The 27,278-nt window shown below is 34.3% G+C and overlaps 4 protein-coding genes across 4 annotated transcripts; 1 reads left to right on the forward strand and 3 right to left on the reverse strand.

The window, feature by feature from the left end:
- Nucleotides 1-3,500: 3,500 nt before the first annotated feature.
- LOC122595211 (pyruvate dehydrogenase E1 component subunit beta-3, chloroplastic-like) lies at nucleotides 3,501-5,802 on the reverse strand. The gene is made up of 4 exons (XM_043767547.1): nucleotides 5,641-5,802; nucleotides 5,454-5,560; nucleotides 5,328-5,371; nucleotides 3,501-4,703 (listed from the first exon to the last, which is right to left on the reverse strand). The coding sequence occupies exons 1-4, from the start codon at nucleotides 5,726-5,728 to the stop codon at nucleotides 3,731-3,733; spliced, it is 1,212 nt and encodes a 403-aa protein (XP_043623482.1). The 5' UTR covers nucleotides 5,729-5,802; the 3' UTR covers nucleotides 3,501-3,730.
- Nucleotides 5,803-8,016: 2,214 nt separating this feature from the next.
- LOC122596010 lies at nucleotides 8,017-11,076 on the forward strand. Its single transcript, XM_043768507.1, has 5 exons — nucleotides 8,017-8,371; nucleotides 9,718-9,829; nucleotides 9,952-10,044; nucleotides 10,148-10,345; nucleotides 10,707-11,076. The coding sequence occupies exons 1-5, from the start codon at nucleotides 8,088-8,090 to the stop codon at nucleotides 10,902-10,904; spliced, it is 885 nt and encodes a 294-aa protein (XP_043624442.1). The 5' UTR covers nucleotides 8,017-8,087; the 3' UTR covers nucleotides 10,905-11,076.
- Nucleotides 11,077-11,336: 260 nt separating this feature from the next.
- Nucleotides 11,337-14,870, reverse strand: LOC122596359 (pyruvate dehydrogenase E1 component subunit beta-3, chloroplastic-like). The gene is made up of 4 exons (XM_043768923.1): nucleotides 14,611-14,870; nucleotides 13,673-13,779; nucleotides 13,532-13,575; nucleotides 11,337-12,585 (listed from the first exon to the last, which is right to left on the reverse strand). Exons 1-4 carry the CDS (start codon nucleotides 14,693-14,695, stop codon nucleotides 11,613-11,615), a joined length of 1,209 nt encoding a protein of 402 aa, XP_043624858.1. The 5' UTR covers nucleotides 14,696-14,870; the 3' UTR covers nucleotides 11,337-11,612.
- Nucleotides 14,871-24,685: 9,815 nt separating this feature from the next.
- LOC122596054 (vesicle-associated membrane protein 724) lies at nucleotides 24,686-26,972 on the reverse strand. Its single transcript, XM_043768557.1, has 5 exons — nucleotides 26,612-26,972; nucleotides 25,661-25,802; nucleotides 25,442-25,562; nucleotides 25,102-25,164; nucleotides 24,686-25,025 (listed from the first exon to the last, which is right to left on the reverse strand). Exons 1-5 carry the CDS (start codon nucleotides 26,802-26,804, stop codon nucleotides 24,876-24,878), a joined length of 669 nt encoding a protein of 222 aa, XP_043624492.1. The 5' UTR covers nucleotides 26,805-26,972; the 3' UTR covers nucleotides 24,686-24,875.
- Between the last annotated feature and the right edge of the window lie 306 nt (nucleotides 26,973-27,278).

Genomic DNA, 27,278 nt, shown 5'->3' on the forward strand with positions numbered 1-27,278 from the left:
GAGCATCAGCTTTATATGTTGAGGGTCTCGATTTTAAGACATGGGAAATACATTTAAATGAATTTTACAAAAAGTCCTCCAATGAAGTAGGTTTGAATCTTGCAGAGGGGGCAGAGTTTTACCTCAATTAAATGGCGTGCCTTCGCACGATTTAGTTGGGGGTTTCTCCTCCTACTAGGTATTGAGAGTGATAGCGCGGACCCAGTTAAGACAATATAAGCTAAATGTTCTATTGCGAGCAAATGATCTATACCTTTTAAAAAAAAACTAACTTCTTACTATGTTACGGTTTTTAGCAATTTTTAAGATTTATTTGATTTTTTATTAGTTTTCAGGGTTTTTTTCTTCCATTTTTGTTAGTCTTAATTTCTTATTTAGTTACACAGGTGTATTTTATAAGTTTTAATGCTAGAAAAATCTTTTGAAATTTTAGAATTAATTTCATTGACTAATGTCTCATATCTTTCTAATTTTAGTAGCAATATATATAATAGAACAATATTTTGTTCAAACAAAATTAACCTACAGTAACTGTAGACCGAGCTACCATGTCTCCGACATTGGTGAAATTGGATATTGGTCATGACATTCGGTTGGGAAAAACAATTATGATGTAATAAATAACCATTTTTGCAGATATAAAATAAAATAAAACCATGGCTAAAGGAATGGTTGTGTTCACTTATGACTTGTAGATAAGTCTTCATAGTTTTCATGAGTTTTTGCATTTGTTTAGTCGTCAATGACTCACTAACTAGTCTTATTCATGCATACCCCACATATGAAATTTCACAAACTTGTCTGATCACAAATTCAGAATAGACAGATACCCATAGATCTACCGATATATATATATATATATATATATATATATATATATATATATATATATATTCTTCGTTGTGAATTATTATGTTCATAATCAATCTTTTTAATAATCAGTCTTCATAGTTTTCATGAGTTTATAGCTTATACTTAATGTATTATGTATTATAAAAAGAAATGAAAATAAGTATTATTATAGATCTTAAATTAAAGTTCGAAACCAAAATGTATGACAATTTTATTATACTAAAACATGGTTGCTCTAATAACTTATCGATCAATCACAGTACTCGATTTCTGAAAGTTGACTTTCCAGATATATTTTAAGATATTTTTTAAACAAGATCAACAGCAAACTGTTTGTAATTTGTATCGTTCCAAAAGAATATTTGTATAACTAAGCAAATTTATATTGTTTTTTCAGGACAGATGTTCAAACATGTATCACCACACATTTACTCATACATTCAACAATGGAATGTGATTATGTGAATCCACAATTTATGGATTACAGGGTCATCTTGAATATCACTAGATGAAAAAATTATTGTATAAATTGTTTCAGAAAGTGATAAAATAAAGCGAATATAAAAATAATATTAAGGTTATTGCCCGTTACCAATATTTACCAAAAGTGAATTAGTTACATAACTGGTCTAGAAAAAAGAAAACAAGTAGTGAATATTTGAGAAGGGTTAGCTTATGAAATGCCATCATAAAATGAGTGGATCGGTTTGGTTAGCGGGTAACAGGTCAAAATAGGCACATGTTTGACACAATTTCTATTTTGATTATTATCTTTTGGATTAAGATAAACAATTTTATGATATTTTCAGGTGAGTACAATGTCAACTGCTGCAAGGAAGAGGCTGATGAGGGATTTCAAGAGGTTACAGCAGGAGGGTCCTGCAGGCATTAGTGGAACACCCGAAGACAACAATATAATGGCATGGAATGCTGTGATATTTTCGGGTAACTAATAAATGATAACAAAACTTTGGTCCAGGAGTCGACAAGTATCACATGTCTCATGGTCAGGCAAAAATTTAGATGGTATATATTTTATTTCATTAGGTCATGTCAGACTGAGGTGATAAAAGGGTTGGCCAAAAAAAAATGAGGCATATGGGTTTACTTTTGAAAGTCGAAATGTTTTAATCTAGGGAGTTAATATCTCTGCAAGTGTTTGAGTAACAATGTAACATAAGAGTATTGCTTTAGTGTAACATTTTTAACATTAGCCGCTATTGTAGCTACGTTATTATCTATCGTATTATCTTGCTAATTAATTGTATGTTTATACTGTTTTTGATAGTCACGACATCAGATGTCATGTCAATGATATCCGCTGCAACGCGCGGGTACCATGCTCGTATATGATTAGTATATACGGCACTCAAAAAGTCAAAACTATATTTATTTTTGTTCAAAGTTGGTGAAAACCACACTTTTACACCAATACTCCGTTTAGAACACATATTTGTGTATTGTTAAGCCCTTGTTACCAGCTACAAAACATTCTATATAGTAGAGATACGTCACTCATACTTTGTATATATTTATGTCTAAAGTTGGTGAAAATTATACCTTTCCATCATATTTCCAACGGAATCATGAAAATTGTACTATTTGTGAATGCATTGTGATACTACTGAGATAGTATGGTGCTATCTATGAATGATTTCGCTTAAGGCCCATAAGGGGTAAGAGACTGGTGCCAACGACCCACTACAGTTTAACCGAAGAGGTACTCGATTTCGTGAACCATTATCACAACCTCTCCAGTTTGACTCGTTGGTATGGAACGTCTGATATTAAGCGATGAGGTAAGCGAAGATGGCATGGGGTGGTTTCCTGACTTCCTCAGTGGTTATGTGTGTAATATGTATGTGTGTGTGTATATATATATATGAACTGTGTGATTGTGGCGTGGTGATGATGTGGCACTACGCTAACCATTACTAATGCTCATGACACCGAACAAGACACGTGACAGGTACAATAACTAATTGATTAAAATCAAAACATGGACGCTTAGAATTTGCTATCAATCAATGAACTTGGGCTTTTATAACTTGTACTCAAGACACTCAACAAGACATGTGACAGATACAAGATGGTTTCCCAAAAAACATTAATGAGTTGATATGGAATAATGGAAACACCAGGTTCTCAAAGATGGACAGTAACTTCATATTCTAAACAAACTAGATTGCAAGATTCCATCTCAACCTATCAACTCATAAAAAACTCGGTGTAGCCTACTAAGTAATGGCCAAATCTGTCCGGTATATATAGTGGTTACGACAATAATACATACCATTTGCCTGGTTATATACTTGTATGTAAGAGGCTAACCTGAACTCCCGAATTGTTATTTTTTCCTTCAGAGTAACAAAATCAGAAGTGTTATTAAAGGGCTAAACCTGCAATCAATACAATAGGTACTCAAGCAGACGATGCACCAATTTCATTTTCAGTTATCCTTAAAAGATTGGCCAGTTCACCAAAAAGGCGACAGTTAACAGTTTTCCAACTTTCTTATCAGAAGACATTTAAGTAATTCATTACCTTAGCTACCAAGGCAAGGCCAAAATTTACGAACTATTTAATAAGTAAGGTTATAATTCACATCCTATTCAAAATCTTCTAACTCGTTGCGTAGTATTGGCTAATTGCAGCACAAATTTTGTCAGAATTATTACTAAAATAACCAAGAATCTTGTTCTTATAAAAACCCTAGATCCATAAATAAGAAACATAAGTAGAGCGAAAAGAAAGTAAAAAGCACATAAGTATATAAATGGGTGAATTACAGAATATATAGGAGCAAAAAAAAGCATAGCAATGGTACCAGTACGAGAATGGAGACTATTGTCTTTCATTTCTACTGTTAACCACCTTACTACCGGCAGAGCTGCTCCACTGCAGCCACAATCTGAGGAGGCTGAACTATGGTATATTCTTCTAGAGTCCCTGCATATGGGGTTGGCACATCTTGTGAAGATAAACACACAATTGGTGCATCCAAATAGTCATGGAAGTTTTCATTAATGGCTGCAGTCAGACTGGCCCCAATTCCACCGGTTCTCATGCATTCTTCCACAATAAGCACACGGTGCGTTTTTTTAATCGAGTTTCCAATTGTATAAAGATCAAATGGCTTTAAAGACCTAATATCAATGACTTCTGGATCATAACCCTTGTTGACCAGAGTATTAGCAGCCTGCATTACATGATACCTCATCCGGGAATATGTCAGAATGGTGACATGTTCTCCAGGCCTAACCATTTCAGCTTCCTCGAGATTTAAAACATACTCCTCATCGGGAATCCGTTCTTTGAGGTTGTAAAGTAAAACATGTTCAAAAAGGATGACTGGGTTGTCACTCCGGATGGCTGCTTTCATTAGCCCCTTTGCATTATAAGGGGTTGAGCAAGCTACCATCTGGATTCCAGGAATGGACTGGAAATATGACTCGAGACGTTGGGAATGCTCGGCACCAAGCTGGCGCCCAACTCCTCCTGGTCCTCTAATGACAATCGGGATTTTGAACTGACCGCCAGATGTATAGTGGAGCATACCACAGTTGTTGGAGATTTGGTTAAAAGCAAGGAGGAGGAAACCCATGTTCATTCCCTCAATGATTGGTCTTAAGCCAGTCATGGCGGCTCCGATTCCCATCCCAGTGAATGAGTTTTCAGCAATGGGGGTGTCAAGGACTCTAAGATCACCATATTTATCAGCGAGTCCTTTTGTGACCTTGTATGAACCACCATAGTGGCCTACATCTTCTCCCATGACACACACACGTGCATCTCTTTCCATTTCTTCTTCCAAGCCTTCTCGAAGTGCTTCAAAGAGTAATAATTCATGTCTGGAGAAGAAATAATATCACCATTATTGAAAAAAAGGGGATGGTTCTTATAGATGTAGAACTGTGTGCATTACATGATATATAGATGATATTATATTATCAGGGGTTTATCTGAAGTTAATGGTGCAAATATATAACAGGAAGAGCAATGTTGTAACTAAGGAGAGTGACAATTCTGAACAGCTTGTTGGGGGTGATGACATAGATTATTGATAGATGATGAGGCTTTCTAACTGTTGATATCCTTTGATGAAAACTTATTAGATTGTGACATTGAATTGAAAGATTTAGGGTTTCACAAAAAGCCTTGATAAACTGAATGTAGATTTTTTTTTTTCTTCTAATGGCTTGAAACACTATTGGACGAAGAAACTGTCATCAAAAGTAGAAAGGCGGGTATTGTTTGTGTCTCAAATGATCTAATTACAACAGATCCATGAACTTATAGCACTTTTACTTTGCAAACAAATATAAGAAGTAGAATCTAGACTTTCATTATTACACTTTGAACATACCAAGGTAAGCCTTATTTCTAGGTATCGAAGCTCAAAGCACTCTAAAGAAACAATGCAAGTGCGTAACTATTAACAATTCGTAATAAGCAAAAGAAATTATATGCTTTACCCGGGCTTAGATGCAGTTGACGCTGGTGGAGTATCAGCTTTTGTCTACAATACATACACAAACACAACAATTGATTAATCAAAACCATAATTTAAAATATATATATATGTATACATATATACTCACTGCGACAGCCTTTGTAACCAACTGGTCAGCTCTGCAGCCTATCTTGTTGGAAACACCATCTGTCTTTGCACCGCCACATCTCACCACAACAAAACTAGTTTTCCTCTCTGAAATACATTCAACCATTCAGCTCTTATAATTAAAAAAATCTGATGGAAACAATTGAAATTGAGGATAATGAAACAACCTGAAAGGGAATTGCGACAAGTGAAATTGGTGGACAGGGCTGCTGCTGTTGATGAAGTTGCACCGATTGCTTGAACTAGAGATGCCATTATTTGCGGGTGTGTGTGTGTGTGTGTGGGAGTAATGTGAAATGTGATGTAGTTTGTTTAAAGGGAAATGTTTTGGGCTTTGGTTGTATCGATTGTCTGGATGGTAAATACCTGTGGGTGTCCAATTACTGAATCACGTGTTATGTTTATTGATCGCGGGTTTCGGCGGTGAGATTGTGGGGTGATAGGTCAAGTCATAGAGTATGATAGCCAAGTGCCTTAACCGTACATGCTTCACCATCGGATTTAAAAATTCTTCGAAAGTGTATTGAATGACATCTCTAATGAAAGAGCATGAAATTTTAAGAAGACTCATACAATTTTTATAATTTTTCGATATACGGTTTTTGAGATAAAATTTTTTGAATGAATTAGAGGAATAAAATGATTTATAGATGAGATATAAAAAAATAAGTGGTTGAGATTTGAGGAAAGAGAAAAAAAATGAATGATTGAGATTTAAGGTTATTATAGGTATATTATGTAAAGATGTTTAAATTAGTGAATAAACAATATGGGTATTTTGGATAGTTCAAATCATCTTTTCTTAAAAAAAAAAGGCACAATGTTTTATAAGATAGTTATAGATAGTGTATATATGTATATGTATACATGCCACTTGGTGTCTAAGCCGAGTCGAAGACTTAACCGTGGGAAGGAAATCCTAAAGTTGTTTTCAACTTAATAGATCAAATTAGAAACATTTAGGCAATTGGATGAAAATCAATGATTAAGCTTTAAATATGTACTTTGAATCTCAACCCTTGATTTTAATCCAAGAGCCAAGAGTTGCCTAACATAACTAGTCATATTAGACAACTTTAGGGAATCCTCTCCCCCTAACCGTTCAATTTGCTAAGTTTTTTTTTTTTTTCTAAATTGGAGCTCACCGATAGATTGAGCTATCCAATTTTAATATTCGCCATGCCCAAAAACCGATTTTAGGAGAAATCGGCTCCAAAGCGAAACCAAAATTGGTTTTGGTTAATGCGATAAAAGATCGGATATGGTCAACCTCGACCCCGTTTGACACTTGTTTTGGTCAAGAGGTTGACCGTTTTTTTTTTGTTGTTTTCTCTTCAAAGACCGAAACCGAACCAAAAAAACCGACTATAAAAACTGATGACCAAAACGGTGGAAAAGTTTGGAAGAAACTGTTTTTTTTTCTTTTTTTCTCTGCTTGGTTTTCAGTTTTTCAAAACCGGTTCTCCCAAAAATGGTTTTTTTTTTTTTTTTTTTTTTTTTTTGGGGGGGGGGGATACCTAGTATTATCTATGTTTATGGGTGTATGAGATTGTCTTTACTTTAATTTACGCCAAATTTTATTCATTTGCGCTTAGGATAGTGTTATTATATTGTCTATCTAATACTTCATTCGTTTCATAACAAGTGTCTTATTTTAAATTTTTTAACTGTTTGTTTTGTAACTAACCATAAATATTTCTACTGGTGTTAGATATATTATTTTATTTTTTAAAATAGGGGTTTTTTTCTAATCCGGTCTAAACATATGCGACAACATCATATTTCTTTTACGACATATTTGAAACCATTGCATTAACACGTACCGTAACTCTATGTAGGAGGATGATATACATACAAATTATTATTATTATTATTATTATTATTATTATTATTATTATTATTATTATTATTATTATTATAATGGGATGTGAAATATAAGGCTGTTAGGTACCTAAGCTTAGATGTCGAACACTCACATATTAATTTTTTAAACCATAAAAATCATGGGCTCCAGACATTTATTCATTAAACAATATATAATAAAATATTAGTATGTGGAGGGTTCCACACCTAAACTTACAGACAAGTCTTATATTTCCTTTTCCCTTATTATATATATATATATATGGGTAAGATATTTTGAGACCACCTTTTATTTTAGGACCAACTAGGACCATTGATTTTTGTACACCATCATCATCTACTACAATATACAAGACTTTTTTGTAAAAACACTAAGACTTTCCGGCGACGGGCCCACGTAAAAATCATGACACATGATTTTTACGTGGGCCTGTCGCCGGAAAGTCTTAGTGTTTTTACAAAAAAGTCTTGTATATCATAGTAGATGATGATGGTGGTGTGTAAGTTACGAAAATCAATAGTCATTTTTTAGACTTTTTTTAGTTGGTCTCAAATTATCTTTCCCATATATATATATATATAATATAAAATTATAACATTTATATAATGCACTAGAAGTCCAGAATTACTACATAAATGCAATCTAATTGGATATAAAACAATCAATGGTACATAAGAAAGGGAAAAAAAAGAACATTAACAACATTATCATCTGCTGTTCAATAAAAAAAAACAACATTATCATCTGGAAATGATGGAAGCAGTGTATCTAGTTTGGTCAATCCTGACCACCACACTCACCTCCATCATTCTATCCCTCTTCCTCCCTTTCCGTCTTCTCTTCTCCAACTCTCCACCCACTTCTTCAGCTGCACTATATCAAGGCACAGTCTGGCACGAACGACGTCGTCCGGTTCACCATTCTTTCAAGTACCATGTTCGCTACGCTTACATTGACCTTGATCACACCCCACACTCACTTGACCATCTTTCTTCTCAACAAGCTCGTGATATCGCCCAAACCAATGGTCCTGTGTAAGTCTCATTATATGTTCTTTTTTTCTTAATTGTTTTGGTTTTTACTTTTTAGTTTATCAAGCTATATGGGTTTTCAAGATTCTGATCATTATGTTTGGAAAGTTCCCAAATTTATCAAGCTATATGGGTTTTCAAGATTTTGATGGAAAGTTTCCAAATTTAATGTTTATTTACTAGACTAAAAAACATACAACTTTAGGATAGTGTGTCATTAGTACTAAATGAGTAAATAGAGAGGGATCCTACTCAGGCTACCTCATGTATTCATGTTGTGTCATGTAGGGTAAATTCTTACTTATGAACCCTCGGATCACTCTAGTCCACCACCGACATGGGATTATGCCTAGGGTCTTACAACATTTATGTTTGATCTATGACCTATATATATAACATTGTATTTTAGTTGATTTTTGAGAGATGAAAATCATTTAGCCAATTTTAGTATTTCACATAGTATCAGATGTAAGAACCAATTAAGGTATGCCAAACTAATATGGATTATGGAAATGTAGTCATGTACTTTGGGACAAAAGAAGTGTTGAGATAAATGTGACTCTGCTTGCGCCTAATTATCTGACTTTGATAAGTTACAATAGTGACTTCGAAAGTGAATTTCTGAACCCCTTAAGTATATATAGTTCAAGTTCTGAGTTTTAATAGTGGGATGGGAACTACAAAGGACATACAATAATTTAATGATAAAGTACAATGCCATCCCACGTCGCTTAGTCTTAACCACGACGTAGGAATTAAATGGGTATCACTTGAGTCTTTGAATTTCGAGTTTCTTGTAGGCTCTAATAACTTCCACCATTGGTTATCGCTTGTAAGGCGATTTGGAGGATACTGCTCAGTTATCATAGAGTGATCAACTGTGAGGCCGAGGTAGGTTAGACTTGTGTATTGATTATGCTTCTATTTGTATGACATCAAAAATTGCAGGGGTGGAGTTTGTACCAACACTATACTACTATACTACATTGGTTGTGTACCATAATCATAAAATGTGAAGGTATAACCGGAGAGGGAGTTTCTAATTTGCCGTTTCCGGACTCTTCCTTGGGAGTTTCTAATTCCTTGTAACTCAAAGGTCGGAGCTTTCAATAGATTTTAGTCATTTACCATGTCTTCAAGTGGTTTTAGGGGTTATTAAGGTAGTAACTCATTCAGCTTGCGCCACTAGTTGTTGATCATTAATCTCAAAATGACTACCCATCATTGAATGCTATATAGTATCTGTCATCGTAAACAATATTACTTAAATGTACTATGTATATCATTGTCATTTCTTTTGTGATTAGATAATAGATATGTATTAACCAACTTTTGCACCATTGTTGTAGTTTCCTATTGACAATTCCTCCTAGTGTTGGATATGAACAAAACCCGTTGAGCTTGTACTATTGCTATGACTTGGAAGGCTCAACCAGATGCTTAAAGATGTGCATTGCAGAGGTCTGTAAACAGTGACAGATATAGCATTGCATATGGCTGAACAATTATATATACCTGAGTATTCTTCTTTTGAATGATAACTTGTTTATCTGATTTCGTGTTTTTTATACAATTTTTACTAGGTTACTAATACACCATGGGGGGAACGGGTACAGTTTCTGTTCAACCCGAACTCTGATGTAGTTGCAAAACCGCTTCATGTTAGCCCCTTCATGGTATGTATGTTTGTGTATGGACATATATCTCTTTCATATCTGTATGCGTGTATGTGTAAAGGGATTGTTTATGAGTGTTGGTTTGATTACTTGTTAATCATAGGATATGCTTGGGAGCTGGAACATGAAAACAAGTGTACCTGGGGATAAACTTATGGTAAAAATTTCAGTAAGCCATCCTAAGCTTGGTGACTATTTCACTGCTACATTGACAGCAAATAGGATATCTTCATCATCAGTTCAGCATGCGGTTTTCTTCTGGCTAATGCCTCACAAAGTTGCACTCTGGATTTACTGGCATGTAAGAATAGTTTCTATTTCATTAGTTTACACAAGATATTTCAAGTGTTGTTAAGAAAAGATGGACTTGTATGTGATGCTGCTGCAAACACTAAAAACAATATCCAACTCTGTCAAAGGAGATTATGGGACGTCAAGTCATTAGAGGTGACAATTGCGACCCCATTTACTCATGAAATGGGTCATTTTGGGTTGTGCTTTTTCTCAGACAGTCAGACGTGATTTAACTTGCCCATTCTTAAAATGATACATTTCAACCTGGTCTATTTTGACTGGTTACACAACCCACCCTACTTGACCTTTTTGTCACCACCATTGTCATTTTGTGAGGTATCTCATGATTGCACGCTTTCATAACACAGGCTCTGAAACTCTGGTGGAAAAACGTAGCATTTATTCAGCATCCAAGATATGAAAGTTCATCATACAAAGAAGATGCTGTAGCACGCGATAGAAGTCTTGGGTGTTGCCAGACATTTGCAACACAAATAAATGATCAACAGCAGGAAGTCAAGGACCGTTGGTTTAGATGGAGAGACGCTAAATGGCCATGGTGCTAAATCGATCATGTAAGTCATTTTATTCAAGTTACATAGATCCCATTCATCAAAGATGTCCCGTTAAATGTAAGATAGACTCCTTGATGAGTTTGTATTGTTGTAAGACTTTTTACTGAAAACTCAAATTTCAATATTAGACATGATATATTCAGTCATATCCTTTTGAGATCAATCACGTTCCTTCAAATTTTATAGATGATACAAGTTATACCAACCTCGTTACAGGAAATATCTGTCAGTTTAAAAGTTTTTTCACGTTCCAGTATATTCACAGATAAAGTGAGAATGCCAAATTTGGCCGGTATATATAGTGGTTACGACAATAATACATACCATTTGCCTGGTTATATGTAAAAGACTAACCTGAACTCTCAAATTATTATTTTTCCTTAACAATGTAACAAATCAGAACTGTAATTAAAGGGCTAAAGCTACAACCAATACAAGAGGTACAAGCAAAAGAAGCACCAATTTCATTTTCAGTTATCCTTGCAAGAATCCAAGAATCTTGTTCTTATAAAAACCAAGGGTCCATATATAAGAAACATAACTAGAAGTCTAGAACGAAAAGAAAATGAAAAGCACATAAGTATATAAATGGGTGAATTACATAACATATAGGAGCAAAAAAAAAAAAAAAAAGCAAAGCAATGATACCAGTACGAGAATGGAGACTATTGTCTTTCATTTCTACTGTTAACCACCTTTCTAACGGCAGAGTTGCTCCACTGCAGCCACAATCTGAGGTGGCTGAACTATGGTATATTCTTCTAGAGTCCCTGCATATGGGGTTGGCACATCCTGTGAAGATAAACACACAACTGGTGCATCCAAGTAGTCATGGAAGTTTTCATTGATGGCTGCAGTCAGACTGGCACCAATTCCACCGGTTCTCATGCATTCCTCCACAATAAGCACACGGTGTGTCTTTTTAATCGAGTTTCCAATTGTATAAAGATCAAATGGCTTTAAAGACCTGATATCAATGACTTCTGGGTCATAACCCTTGTTGACCAAAGTATTGGCAGCCTGCATCACGTGATACCTCATCCGGGAATATGTCAGAATGGTGATATGTTCTCCCGGCCTGACCATTTCAGCTTCCTCAAGATTTAAAACGTATTCCTCATCAGGAATCCGTTCTTTGAGGTTGTAGAGTAAAACATGTTCAAAAAGGATGACCGGGTTGTCACTCCGGATAGCTGCTTTCATTAGCCCCTTCGCATTATAAGGGGTTGAGCAAGCTACCATCTGGATTCCAGGAATGGACTGGAAATATGACTCGAGACGTTGGGAATGCTCGGCACCAAGCTGGCGCCCAACTCCTCCTGGTCCTCTAATGACAATCGGGATTTTGAACTGACCACCAGATGTATAGTGGAGCATACCACAGTTGTTGGAGATTTGATTGAAAGCAAGGAGGAGGAAACCCATGTTCATTCCCTCAATGATTGGTCTTAAGCCAGTCATGGCGGCTCCAATTCCCATCCCAGTGAATGAGTTTTCAGCAATGGGGGTGTCAAGGACTCTCAGATCACCGTATTTATCAGCGAGTCCTTTTGTGACCTTGTATGAACCACCATAATGGCCTACATCTTCTCCCATGACACATACACGTGCATCTCTTTCCATTTCTTCTTCCAAGCCTTCTTGAAGTGCTTCAAAGAGTAATAATTCATGTCTGTAGAAGAAATAGTATCACCATTATTGAAAGAAAACGCAATAGGTCTTCTAGATGTATAATTGTGTGTGTGCCAGTTAACAGAAGTAGCACATGGCTTATGTATGAAGCAGTATCATTTACTATTCAAACGAAAATGTAATTATGTAGTCCAATATGACCAAATCACTTCATATATAACCCTTTTTTTAATAGAAATTATAATGCATAGAGTTCAGGCACATGAAAGTATATTCTGGACCCTCACAGTAGTCCAATATAACCAAATCACATATATATCCTTTTTTTATTAAAGAACTTATAATGCATAGAGTTCAGGCACATGGAACTATGAAAGTATATTCTGGACCCTCTCACAGTCACAATTAAGCAAGATAACATTTCCCAGGTATTATAAAGAATCATCGATTTCACTTCCAAAAAATTAAGGTGTGTCAGTAATACTTTCATGCTTGGCATATTCAAAGGGATTTGTTCCTATAATCCTATGTTGATGCAGGTTGGGGGGTTACAGCAACTTTAAAATATAATCTAAAATCACAGCAGGTGAGTCGAAGAAGTTGATTTAAACCTATTGATTGCTACATATAGGTAAGGATGATCCAGCTGAAACTTACAATTTCAGAGTAATCTATCCGCATTGATATTTCACAACATTACAATTTCAATCTAAATTTCATATGATCTTACAAAGCAGCATTTGAGTTATTAATAATTTAGTATCAAAAAGTGAAAAACCACAAGACAATATAAAGGAAACAGAATCTATAGTTCTATTAAAGTATTAAGCTTAGAAAATACCATGCTAAACCTTATTTCTAAGTATCAAAGCTCATAAGAAAACTATGCAAGTGCACATGCTGAATAGCAAGTAATCAGTGTGTAGCTATTTAAAGTCATAACCAAAAGAAATTTATATGCATATACGCCGAAATGTATGTATTACCCTGGTTTCGATGCAGTTGATGCTGGTGGAGTATCAGCCTTTGTCTACGAAACATACACAATACAACAGTTAGTGAATCAAAACTACCCACACACACATAATCAACTATATAATGAAATACATATATATTCATAGACTCACCGCAACAGCTTTTGTAACCAGCTGGTCAGCTCTGCCAACTATTCGGTTCGAAACACCGTCTGTCTTCACCCCACCACATCTTACCACAACAAAACTAGCTTTCCTGTCTGTTATTCAATAAATAAGCCACACAAATTAAGGCTGTAACCGAGTCGAGATTTATTTAAACAGCTGAAGCTCAGTTCTAGCTCGATCTTATTCTATTTGAGATATAATCGAATTTGGGTTCAAGCTCAAGCCTTTAAGGGCTTGGCTCGAGCTCTTATCAAGCCTTAAGTGATATGCATGTGCACCGATAAGTGTATATGTAACTTGGTATTTACAGATAATATTGTTGTTAATATTCTGTTATTGTTAGACCCTTATAAAAGCTTTAACATATGTACAAGTTTTGTTCTGGCGTAATTTATATAACATCAAACGACAGTTATTATTGTATTTAAGCTTTTTGAGTCGAGCTAGATCCATCTTGAATTCTTGTCGAGCCAAACCCATGCTAATCTTAAACTTGGAAGAGCCAAGCATAGGCTGTGTCAAGCCAAAATAAAAACTAAACCAGATCCCTAAAACATAAATTATAATCTCAAACGATTAACTCGTAAAAAAGGGGTATATGTTTTCGGCATAAACAGACAATCTGATTAACATGCCTGCCTTGTTTTTCAGGAAAACAACTATATATGGGTAATACATAAGCAAAAGTAGCAAGATTTTAGCAATTACTACAACACAAGACATAAAAGTAGCATTTTTATGTGGACAGTTGGCTATCAACACTATAAAAGATAAAATATATGATAAATGATATACAGATACATACACACATACATACATAAGGATTAAATAAATAAATAAATACTCCAAGTTATTAACAAATCTAAGATTAAAATGCAAGAAAAAAAAAAAAAAAAAAAAAGAATTTGAAGAATATAAACAACCTGAAAGGGAATTGCGAGAAGTGAAATTGGTGGACAGGGCTGCTGCTGTTGAAGTTCCAGCAATTGCTTGAAACAGAGATGCCATTTCTTTCTCTCTTTGTGTGTGTGTGTGTGTGTGTGGTCGTGTGTTTGAAGGGGGAATAAATGAACGAACTTTTTCAGGGGGGCTTTGGTTGTATCGATTGTTGAGACAAAAAAGGTTTTGTTGGTAACCAAATCTGGGCGGATTATTTGTTGACAATACAAAAATTGTTGGGTACTTCTAAAAACAGTTGTAAGTACTACTAAAAAGCAGTCGTTTTATCCTAAGAAAAAAGAAAGTTCCTACTATATAAACACTCAATTTGACATAAAAATCTATATTCCAAATATTACGAGAAAAAGGTACTCACGCGTTATGACAGTGATGAAGGTGATGGCAGGGTGGTAATGTAATGACGGTGGCGGTGATGGGATGATTTATCTGACAGACTCCGCCCTCGGATTTAAAAATTTGCCGAAAGTATATCGAATGACTTCTATAATAAAAGAGCATTAAATTTTAAGAACACCTATATAAATTTTATAACTTATCGATGTACGGTTTTTGACATAAAAGATTTAGAATGAATTAGACGAATAAAATGATTTATGGAGAAGAGAAAAAATAATGAGTGGTTGAAATTTGAGGAGACGGAAAAGACATTATAGTTATTTTAAGTAATATAAAATAGATAGGAGAGACATTTTGGGAAAGTAAATGTTGAAACTTAAAATGTTAGACATGGTTATTTGCTTTATCTATACTTCTATACTACTATAGAAAAATTATATCCCCATGTTGAAAGTTAAGATTTTGAGACATTAAATTACCATTTTACCCTTAATGAGTTAACTTACAGAATCATTTAATTATCTTATAAAAGATATCCACTACTCAAATCAAATACTTTTATATCAAATACCTACACCACTTGACGCATTTGCTGCCACCAACGGTCGTTGCCGTCGTCACCATTCATCGATGCCACCTCATCACTTCACTGCCATCGTCGACGCAATGCGCGAGTACCATGCTCGTAATATAATATAGATAAGGTGGTGTTGAAAAGTTTATAAATTTGAGATATGCGAATTTACTTATTCGCCCTTACACATTTAACTATTGTATACCACTATCTCCATCTCCATTCTCGATTAATTAATGTCGTATTGTTTTTCTCCACCGATATTAATTTTGTGTCTCCGATCATACTCTCTTTATGATTGTATGTTAGGGTTCTAAAGCTTAGACTTTTGAGACACTAATCATGAAATGAAACGTCCCCTCAATAGTATTCGCCGCAACACGCGGATACTATGCTCGTGAATATGTATAAATATATGGGTGATAAATATACATCGACACTTTTCGTATAGTACTTAAACTTTTCTAGTCAAAACGAGTATACTATTCGTATAAAAGCGTACTCGCATATAAGGGTATTTATGCCGAATTGATGGGTATGTGTATAGACATTTCCTAAAAGAATCTAGAAATCTATATTCCCTTATAAAGAAAAAATACATTTTTTTATTTTAGGTAATTGTACATTTGAATTACCAGAATTGTCCTTGACTTTTTATGTTTAGCCCTTAATGAATTAATTTATACTCAAAACCTTTATTTTAATAATTAACACTTTAAACCCTTATCTTTTAAAAATTTTCACTATCACAATTACATCAACCTACACCACTTGATATCGCCACCACCACGAATAGTACCATCACCGACACCACTAGACCGCCTTCTACACCACTGCCGCCGCTATTGCGCGGGTACCATGCTCGTAGATAATAAGGTATACAAACTTAAATATACCTTTTGTAAATTAAATAAGTTTTAGGTTTTTTAAAATCAGTCAGTCGGTATTCGACATCAAATTATAACTCATTAAACAATGGTGAAACCATGTTCGTATAACCCAGTCAAGAATATAATAAGTATAGTACAACTTAATGAGTAGCAAAAAAACAGATAAATAACTATAACTTATAATTATCCTCGTCGATGATTCAATTTTTAAAAGCTTTCCAAAATCTTGTCTATCACTAATTTTGGAGAACATATCTTTCCCTGTAAAAGCATCTAACAATTATTTAAAGTTGATTATGCAATCTAGAGAAAACTACATTTTTGTTACCTTAATTTGATAATTTTTGCACTTTTAGTCTCTAACTTAAAAAATTACAGTTTTCATACCTAAAGTTTTGTGTTTTTTTCAGTTTTGGTACCACGTTCATACGGCGTTAAATTTTGCCGTTAACGCTCTCACGTGACAAGCACGTGAGGGGTATTTTAGTCTTTTGACCTCTTTTTTTTTGAAAAAAATTACAGTTTTGATACCTCAAGTTGTTAATTTTTTCACTTTTTGTAACACACAAGTTTATAAAATATGGATTTCAAAATTTTTTAAAATAAAACGATCATTTATTGCAGAAAGGTCCATTTTAAAACATAATCTTTTCTCAATCATAGTTTTGGTGTTACTTATTGTATCACAACGACAATTTAAGAAATCCATAAACAACAATACGAAGTGCCAAACGACATAACAAATAAATTTGCATAAGTAATACTAAATAAGGGTAACTAAAATGCCATCTTCTATCATCACTATAGCTACCCCATCTCTCACTTACTACTTGCTTCACTGCTATCTAACTTGAGGGCACAACATATTTTCACAAAACAAGTGTCAGCTTTAAAACCCGAGTAAGATAACATGTTAGTATAAACAGAGAATTGCCAATTAAGGCACACAATAATCACATATTAACACTATCATCGTCACAATAATTAACACACCTATAAAAGTGCCTAGCAAACCTCAGTCAACATTATCATTTAAATCATCATCTTACGTTATTTTCATCGTATAGTTATGCCTAATTAATCAACATAAAGATGAGATTGTGTGTAGGCGGCCACATGACCTAACAGGGAACCTCACACCCGACATGATGGGTAGACTATAACGCCCCAAACTCTTTTAAACATCATTTAATAAAATATTGCACAAGTTGGAAAAATTTTGGTACTTGGAATAATAATGCAAATTTTCGTCGAAAATCGAAATGTTATAAATCAAGAAATGACAAATGGAATATTCTTATAATGGTATAATAAGACTAATTTACAAGTTTCATGACTCGGAGAGTTCAAACGAAGGCTCGGTAAAAATGATGTCGAGGACAGCGGATGGAGGATGGTATGGCGGATGATCCGCCTTCTCCGGCGGATGATCCGCCTTCTCCTGCGGATGCTCTGAAGGATGATAAGCAGCATCCGCAGTTTCTTGCAGTCCCACCACAATTTGACAACATTTCTTGACAGCAATTTTTATGACCAAAAAGACATATCTCATACTTAAACACCCAAAGAAGTTATAAATACACAATCCAACATTTCAACAATGACCATTTCTCAAAAACACAAATTCTTCATCATGACGGGTCGTCTTACCCATTTTACCAACGTAAAGTTTAACACTTGATCATTTAAACAATTTCAACAAAGGTTTGACCTACAACTTCAAATGTACCAAGAGCCAAAGGGGGAGGGATGTCTAAGCCTCTAAACCACAAGATTGTCATTCATCCATGAATGACCTAAATACCTTCAAGTCTTGCAAAATCTTTACTTCTAATACTTCAAGCTTTAATCAACAACTAGTTCTTTCTTCCAGAACTACCTATAAAAATGGTAAACAACTAAAAAGTAAGTGAATGCTTAGTGAATAAACTTGCATACAAATATATACACGAAGGAGGGCAAAAACACAAAAGACTATCGCATGTAGCCAATGATACTGTCATATCATCACTTGCATACTCACTTTTGCGCTAACAAAACATACATGGATCCATATACGCTAAACAATAATCTCAAGAGGTTCTTAGGCCTCTATCTCATATCAACTATGGGGTTCTTATGCCCCGGCCTCAATTAGGCCCTAACGTCAAATTGATTACCACACACGGAATCCATCATCATATGGTAATCGACCCAACGCACATATAAGAGTATGCAAGAGTACTCACCTCCTCCGTGACTAACAACAATCAACAATGCAATAACGAGTGCAAAGCTTTCAACCTATCAATTCAATACAATATGCACATAAGACTTTATTCACAATCTTGGCTAACTCACTTAGCCAAACTAATGATTCACTAGCATTCCTATTCACCCAAACTCGATTTCCTTGAGTTGGCTTAAAATCAAGTTTCACTTAACAAAGCTCAATCTTTCTAACTCATCAATCTCAATTATCTATCATTTTGCTAAAAATCTCATTTTACCACCATCATGTGGCCATTTCATCTAGTTGCTCAAAATTACCAAATTCTCATTCACTAACCTTTTCCAAACCCAAAACCCAACCTATTTGTCATTGAGTTACTTTCACCTTTAACAACTATATTAAGTAGTTCATCTTACTTTTTCAACCACATTACAATAACTAGCAAAATTTTATCTTTTCTTACAAACTCAAATTATTACTTTGAACTTATCAATTTCATAATCAAACACATCATATAACTCAATGACAACTAGGTTAACTAAGGAATTGGGAGAAATTAACCATAATTCATTTTCTAGCAAAAACTCCCAATTTGGTTCATCCATGAACCCTAAATTCAAAAAGAAAGATAAAAACTAAATTAGGGGAATTCAATATCTCAACAACCAATAGGTTAATGCTTAGACTTAAGTTGGAAAATTCTTCTTCCTTTCTTTTCTCTAGCAATTTCGGCCACCACCACAAAACCCACAATCCCTAGCTTTTCAATTATTGAATGGAGATTATTTGATAGTGATGATTATTATTATTATGATTTTTATTCTTGGATTGAAAGAATTTGTCTTTGATTTTGGAAGAATTGAGATGAAGTTGCATGGAGGAATGATGGTGAACAACGGTGAAATTGTGAGAAGTGGAAAAAAAAGAAAAGAAATGGCTGGCACTTCCTATGAGTGCCACGCCCTTTACTAACTTTTGTGGGTATTTTTACCCGCTATCCATTAAAGTTCCAACTAAATTAACCCCATAACCAAAAATAAAATACTAGGAAATTAATTTAAAGTCAAAACTATAAAAAGGGGTTAATTTATTTATCTTAAAATTATTGGGGTGTTACATAGACCTTACGGTGGTCCATCGGCGTCGTTCAGGATAGGCATAACCAATCCAGGAGTAGCCCGTTTCCGCACATATAGTGGTAATCACTCCACCCGGAATTACTCATCTCACGTGATTAGGGTCACACAAAGGTATCATGACTACCACCGAGTGATCAACATGCACAAAAGTCCATAGGACAAATGTGGGTTAAGCTTAACACTCTCACATCAATATTATACTCGAGTTTTAGTTCAACATTTAATTCTCACATTATCATCGTACCTACATTTCAACTTGTCATCATTAGGGCCCTTATCGTGCAATGTGACATGGCAACTACTATAGTCTAGTGTACTATGTGTACAAGCCCGACAATAAACACACATCACATTCATATCAAACAACATTATCAGCATGGCATACATAAATAATAATCCCAAATAACCTCCCATGTGAACCCCATACCCAACATATGCATGAGATAACTACAATAATTAAAAGAGGTTATTACAAAAGCTACGTTTTGTTGTGTCCCCAGCATGACAAAAGTAAATTATCTTACCTCAAAAAGAATAATAATAACGCAACTTAATTCCTTACTTCTTGAATGCCCGAGTACCTAACAGTTACATAAAATAAAGACGCTATTATAAACTTCGAGCATTTGTACATGTTTAGAAAATTAAATACCTGCATGATCTAGACTAAATTTGTTATTCATATTCCGAGGAGTCCCACCGTCAAGCACCAGTAATACTTATATGGTATCCTAATCAAATTATAAACATGTCATCCCTTACCATCTTACGTTGACATATTTGTTTAGAAAAAAATATGACATTGGCATTTTAATTTATAATCCTATTTGACATGAACTTCACTTCTATTTCGACATGCACTTGACGACACCATTCAGCTAAGTTTTGGTTATGTTTTCATACATGCAAAAGGACTTTATGAGTTATGGAACTAGACTTTCAGTACATACTGGTGCAACTTATCACCAAGTTATGCTCGTTACCTTCACCATTCAACCATGCGAAAACTCACTCGTTCACATGTAAGCAGGTTTATTCACCCAACATCGACATTTAGCAAAACCTTCGCTGTTAACTTGGATTAAACTACCAATACATGACTTTTACTTAGCAAAACATTGAACTCCAAGTTATCACAAAACCATTTGACTCTTGATAAGGTTATTCGAAAAAATTGATTCAGAATCTCTTTTGAAACTTAATAGACAACATCGAACATTCACAAGTCTTCGTGAGCTTTACTAGCGACTACTCTAAAAGCGTTTTATTATATGTTATAAATCTAGATCGGCTTTACCCCTAGCTCGGACTCTAATCGAAACTCTTCGGGTAGTGAAAACATGGGATGGGTCGTAATTTACAGTCATCCGAACAATCATCTAATTAGTCGTCTATAACTACGCATTATAACCGAAAAGAGTTTTAAACGAGACTTACATGTAAACTCATCTAGACGTATTATATAACCAAGACTGTTCTATAAATAGATAGTGTTAGCGACACTCGAAACCTCATCGAATCAACGCCATGTTACATGCAATTCTAAGGAAGTGTATTTAGCTAAAGAAACTAGAGCCGATTGTTACCTTCCAGCACTATCGAATCTGAACTGATAAGTGTTGATCAGACGTATGATCTCAAGCTCTGTTAATTTTGCTGCGTTTTGCCGCCGCTTCTCTTTACGTTTTTTTCGTTATTTGTTTTCTATTATATATTTCAACCCTATATGTGTCTACCGTCTACATATATAGTTTTATCATAGTTGCTTTTTCCATTCCTCGACTCTTGGATCGGTCCCCACCACAAGAAACCCAATCTCACGACCACCTATTATACACTCACATTTTAATCCTTTTAGATTATGGCAGCTCACATATTTATTTTATATTATAAAACTTATACTAGTAAATGATGTCCCCCCTACATCAAATTAACTCACTCTTAAATTCAGAAGTATACACTTTAACAACATGTAATTTATTTAACTCATAATTGAAACATGATGATTCCATTCATTTTTACTCTAGTCAATAATTCTAATACAAATAAAATTTAGGATGCTACACTTTTGGTACCTCAAGTAGACAACATATTTTTATAACACATTAACACTTTATAATTTTCATATCACACATTAGCATCTATAAAAAACAACACACTTCTCTGGCTGACTTTCGTCAGAAAATTCGCCGGAAAACTAAATGTCGATATCTCACTCGTTTCTTCAAATTAGACCACGAAACCACCACCAAACTTCTCAAACTTAATTTCCTCACGAATCCTAACCAAAAAATCTTAAAATGCCGATATTTCATGAAATGTAAATGAAAAGCATCGTAAATGAAATTGTAACTAAGACCTAGTTGACCCAAAAAATCAACAAACTAGCATGGAACTTGTACGAACTGACAACTTTGAGTGCGAATAACTTATAACCGAAACGAGATCCAATGAATCGGTTGTCACACCCGAATTCTTTGTACCTCAATCTACTAATTTAACTATTGTAAAAACTTAATAAACTTAATGATTGACCAGTAAACTATATCAAAAACCTTACGATGAAACTAACATCTAACTAAATCGCCAAAAATGAAAGGTAACGAATCGCTATGAAACTTAACACAATACTAGATGAATCAATAGTAAACTTGTAACAACTTTCAGAATGAGATTTCGACGTAAGGATTTCACGAACAACGGATTTAAAGTTTCTATGCAAAATATAGAACAAGAGCTATAATCAACCAAATGACGAATTGTAAATTGCTTTGAACTTCTATTACTTAAACTAAGAACCAGGTGACAATTATCAGAATTTTTAATCTGAAATAATTGAGTTGCAGGGGCTTGTCAGGCCTCCTAGTCATTTCGTCCCTCTTTGCTCCCTTTTATATATATTTCTAATTTTCGACCTTATGTCTTTGCCTCATTGACAAAAACCCAACCCACATGAAGGGATCTCCCCATTTTATACTTTTCTTTTTGGTGCAGAGCTTATGAAATAATAAATGAGGCACACCATTGGTGTCTTAGTGAGGAGCACGTACACCTAATCCAACAGGGACTTATTTGCGAATACAGAAATATTGCATTCTTGGAACAAGCTAAATCATATAGAATTATTGCTCAAAATCCATGTTATGGGTATTTTGAGTTTTCCGGCAAGTGTTGAATCTGAAATCTTTTGGTTAGGATTTGTGCGGAAATTAATTTTGAGAAGTTTGGTGGTGGTTTCGTGGTCTAATTCTAAGAAACGAGTGAGATATCGGCATTTTAAGTTTTCCGGCGAATTTTCCGACGAAAGTCAACCAGGGAAGATGAAGATGATGACAACAGAAAAGTAAATTTCAGTTTTCGTCCCTGAACTTGTCATTTTTTGCAGTTTCAGTCCCTCACGTGTGTTGCACGTGTCCGACTTAACGGCTGAAACTTAACGACGTTTGGCGAGGGACGATAATTGAAAAAATCTGTCAACTTTAAAGTCAAAATTGTAATTTTTTTGTTTAAAAGACGAAAAGCGAAAAATGTATCAACTTCAGAGACGACAAGTGTAATTTACTCATTTATTTATGAGTTGAGTACTAGAGTAAGTAGGCAATGGGTTGAAAATTTAGTTTGATGGAAAAATGGGTCGTATTTTGTTGGGCTCACTTTTCAAGACATGCAGTAAAAAAATTTTAAAAGAAAAATTCATTAAAAATTTTTTTTTTTATCCAAAATAAAGAAACCTATTTAATTTTTGTATGTTAAAATGATTTCATTTACTGGTATACTACTTATCTACCCCTGTACATGGATACGCCACTAAAAGCAACACCATCTATATTTCACTTCTATGTCTCTCGACTCATGTCTGGCCGAAATCGGTAAAGTTTTTTATGTTGTTGAGATTACAAAATCATAAGATATGCTATCATGTTTAAATGTCAATGTTTTCTATATTTAGATTATTAAAAACATATATTAAATAAAAGGGAAGCCATCTATACATCACTAAATTTTTTGCAATACACCACTAAATGTGCTTTACAGTGTTATACTGTAGAACTCAATAAAGCATATTTAGTGGGGTATCGCCAAAAACTGGTGGTGTACAAATTAACTACGCAGAGGGTATCCCGAGAGTCCGAGACTGCTTCTAAACCTCTTCACGACCATAATTCTAACTTGAAATCTTTTGTAAAAAAATTTAGGATGTTTACCTTCAAATTACTTTGGAGATGGTTCAAAACCTAGTTAGCATTTACTCCACAATTATACAAACCTGTCATCTATACATAGGGACTCACGAGTACAGGCGGTTATTGCATACTCTTTCGGGTGTCTCCACATATCTAGAGAGAATGCCCAAAAAAATAGCCACGGGTAAATGGTTTGCAGTATGGCACATCAGATATACATACGGCCTAAATATCTTCATACTTGTCTATATTATTATTAACCTAATGTAAATGTATGATCTTTCTTTCTTCTTCTTTCTTCCTTGATCTTGTTTATTTCGGTGTAACACAAAGTGATTTGAAATATCTGAGCCTGTATCAATATTCACAATGATGGACAATGGACTAATGATTATACTGTCACTTTTTAGAATAGAAAAAGTAACTTTCTTCCGCGTGCAGTATGTCTAGATTGAGTTAAAATTTAAAAAAATAAAAAAACTAAAGGTGGTCTCTTTTGTAGCATGTGGCCACACATAAATAAACCCGGAAAAACCGACATGCCTAAGAAGGCCAGAGCAAAGTTGGGATTGGACATGATTAAGTTTTACCAGCAAGTCATGGTTAATATGGCTTATATCATGACCGAGCTATGACGACGACTTTCAGACTCTTGATCACATTGGGATTAAGCAATGCTATTAAGTTGAAACGGAGAAGCTACTTTAAGAAACTAGAGTTTGTTATTTCACACTTTGTGGTACAACAATTTGAAGAGTTACTAAAGAGAGGCAAGGGAATTAATTCCACTCTATCTCTCAAACCATATGACCTTACTTTACAACATAACTCAATATAAAATGTAACTTTAGCCTGCCCCCTTTTCTCATGATACTCAACAACTGCATATATTTTCAGTTGGTGCAGTCAAAACCATGGCATACAGAAAGCCAAATAACAAGGACTAATAGCAAAAGAATACCAAGAACAACAATTTTTATTTTCATGTTCTGATACCACATCTTCCTTCGAATTTTCGTACCCGCTTTCTTAAACTCTTGTGCCTGAAGAAATTCAAATTAGGTTTAAATTACTATTCATCCCTGAATTTTGATATCAAATATAAGAAATGAACATTACCGAATCCCGAAGATTTTCAGCCTTGCCATTTAAAGTGGTAAGGTTTTCTCCTCTATCAATAGCCTGGAAGATGAGACCAAACATGCTTACTTTTAATATCGAAATCAATTAAGTATACATCGCAGCTTATATCATTATAAATAGATCTGTACACATTCACAGATTTAAAGAAACATGCAAGGAGCAGAAAACTATATTATTAAATAAATGTAAAATTATATAACCATCCTTAATTTCAATTAGCGGTTATCTTCTGATTCGGGTTCTTCAAGTAGCAAGAATCACTTTGATAACGAATGCCCAAATACGCCATAAATGCAATTCAATTTTCGGAACATACCTTGTCTATATTATCCAACATGATACTTTTAACTTCTGAAACTTGTGCTTTCACTTTAATCAGTTTGTCAATCTCATCCGCATGCTCGATAATGTACTTCATGTGCTCTTTCATTACCGGGCTGCATGCTCAAATAATCTTGGTATTAATTCAACACAAACTCACACAGATACACTTGGGTGCACATGATTATATAAAGATTCATTCGCGTATACCTACCCAAATTCCTTGTTGAGACTTTTAGCGACTGCTGTATCTGCTTTACCACCACCATATCTTTTCTTGAAGTCTGCTCGCACACGTTCTAGAAATGCAATAGATATTTGCTTGCCAACCGAATCTTTTGCAACCACACAATAAGCTGCAAATTCAAATATACTTAATCAAGACACATACAACTTCATGTCTCAAATAGAAGTTTTCAAATTTCAAAATAAACCTACTAAATGGGTATCAATCTAAATTTCTCAAGAAACCTGCTAAATAATCTTTATACATAAAAATGAACCACTTATATCTCCACATAAACATCCATTTAATCACATTCTACAAAACTAGATACACCAAAAAACTATGGAATTAAATACTTAGCCTCAAATTACCACATCAGAGCAATCTAAAAGAAAGCTACCCATCTAGGCATCTACCACACACAAAATACTTTCTTTTAGAGGATATCCAAGATTGCTTATATAAAAGCTTATCTTCTTAATAACCACATTCAAATGATCAAAATCCCTTAATTTAGAATAAATAAGCACTAAAAAAATAAGCAGCCTCAAATCAAATAAACTCTTTACAGATTATAATTAGCAATTCCAGACACCCCTACAGGCTACAAGGCACCTCTGTCTTCTGATAACCTATCAAATTTCTAGTCAAATCAAAAGCAAATTCCCAAAAATTCAATCAAATCAAAGCAACCCACATAACAAGTTTCAATCTTTTTCCAAACCCATCAATCAAATCAATCAATAATCACATAAAACAGACAAAACAACTCAATAAGAATTCAATTTCAATGCAAACTAAGATCAGATCCTATTAGACAAACATACACACATACACACACACAATATATATACATATATATAGTAATAGACTAATAGTCTAATAGATCCAGCTAAAAGCAAAAAAAACAAAAAAAACAAAGTAACTAAACAAACATACCATAACCATCTTGAACCAAGAAATTAAAGGTATGATGATCACAATTATAAGTAAATTTATTATTAGTTGAAGGTAACTTTTGAAGACACTGAGTTGCAATTGCAGGAAAGTTGCCAGTGAACTCAGTATATTCTGCTAAAACCATGGTCCCTCTTGCTACAAAGCTGTAAATGAAACTTTCTTGACCACCCATCAAAAAAAAAAAAAAAAGTTCCAAGATTTTAGCTTTCTTGATGGTTTTCTTTTGGGAATTTGATGATGTGAAAGAAAATGGAAAACCCAGTGAGTGAGGTTTTCTTTCTGTTGTTGTTCCCTGTAAGACAGTCCTACTACTTTCACATTTTAAGTAAAGTATTTTTAAGTGGGCATCAATTTTAGTTTTTAATATTATAATAATAAATGGGCATATGGGTGTTTGTAACTTTGTATAGGTTTTGTATTGTTTGCTTCACATGTCATTTTCCTTTTAGGAAAGAAAATTATTAATAATCAATTATGTTATAGTGTTATACTCGTATGACTTATGTTTCATAAAGATAAGTTTTTTTAGTTTGCCCATGCGTTGTGTTAGGTAATATTTGGTTTATCATGTTAGTTATTTAAATAGTTGGTAACTATTTTGAAAAAGACTTGATTTATTTTTTTCTAGCTATAATGGTTAGCATAG

This window comes from Erigeron canadensis, chromosome 4 (assembly GCF_010389155.1).
Source record: "Erigeron canadensis isolate Cc75 chromosome 4, C_canadensis_v1, whole genome shotgun sequence".
NCBI lineage: Eukaryota > Viridiplantae > Streptophyta > Magnoliopsida > Asterales > Asteraceae > Erigeron > Erigeron canadensis.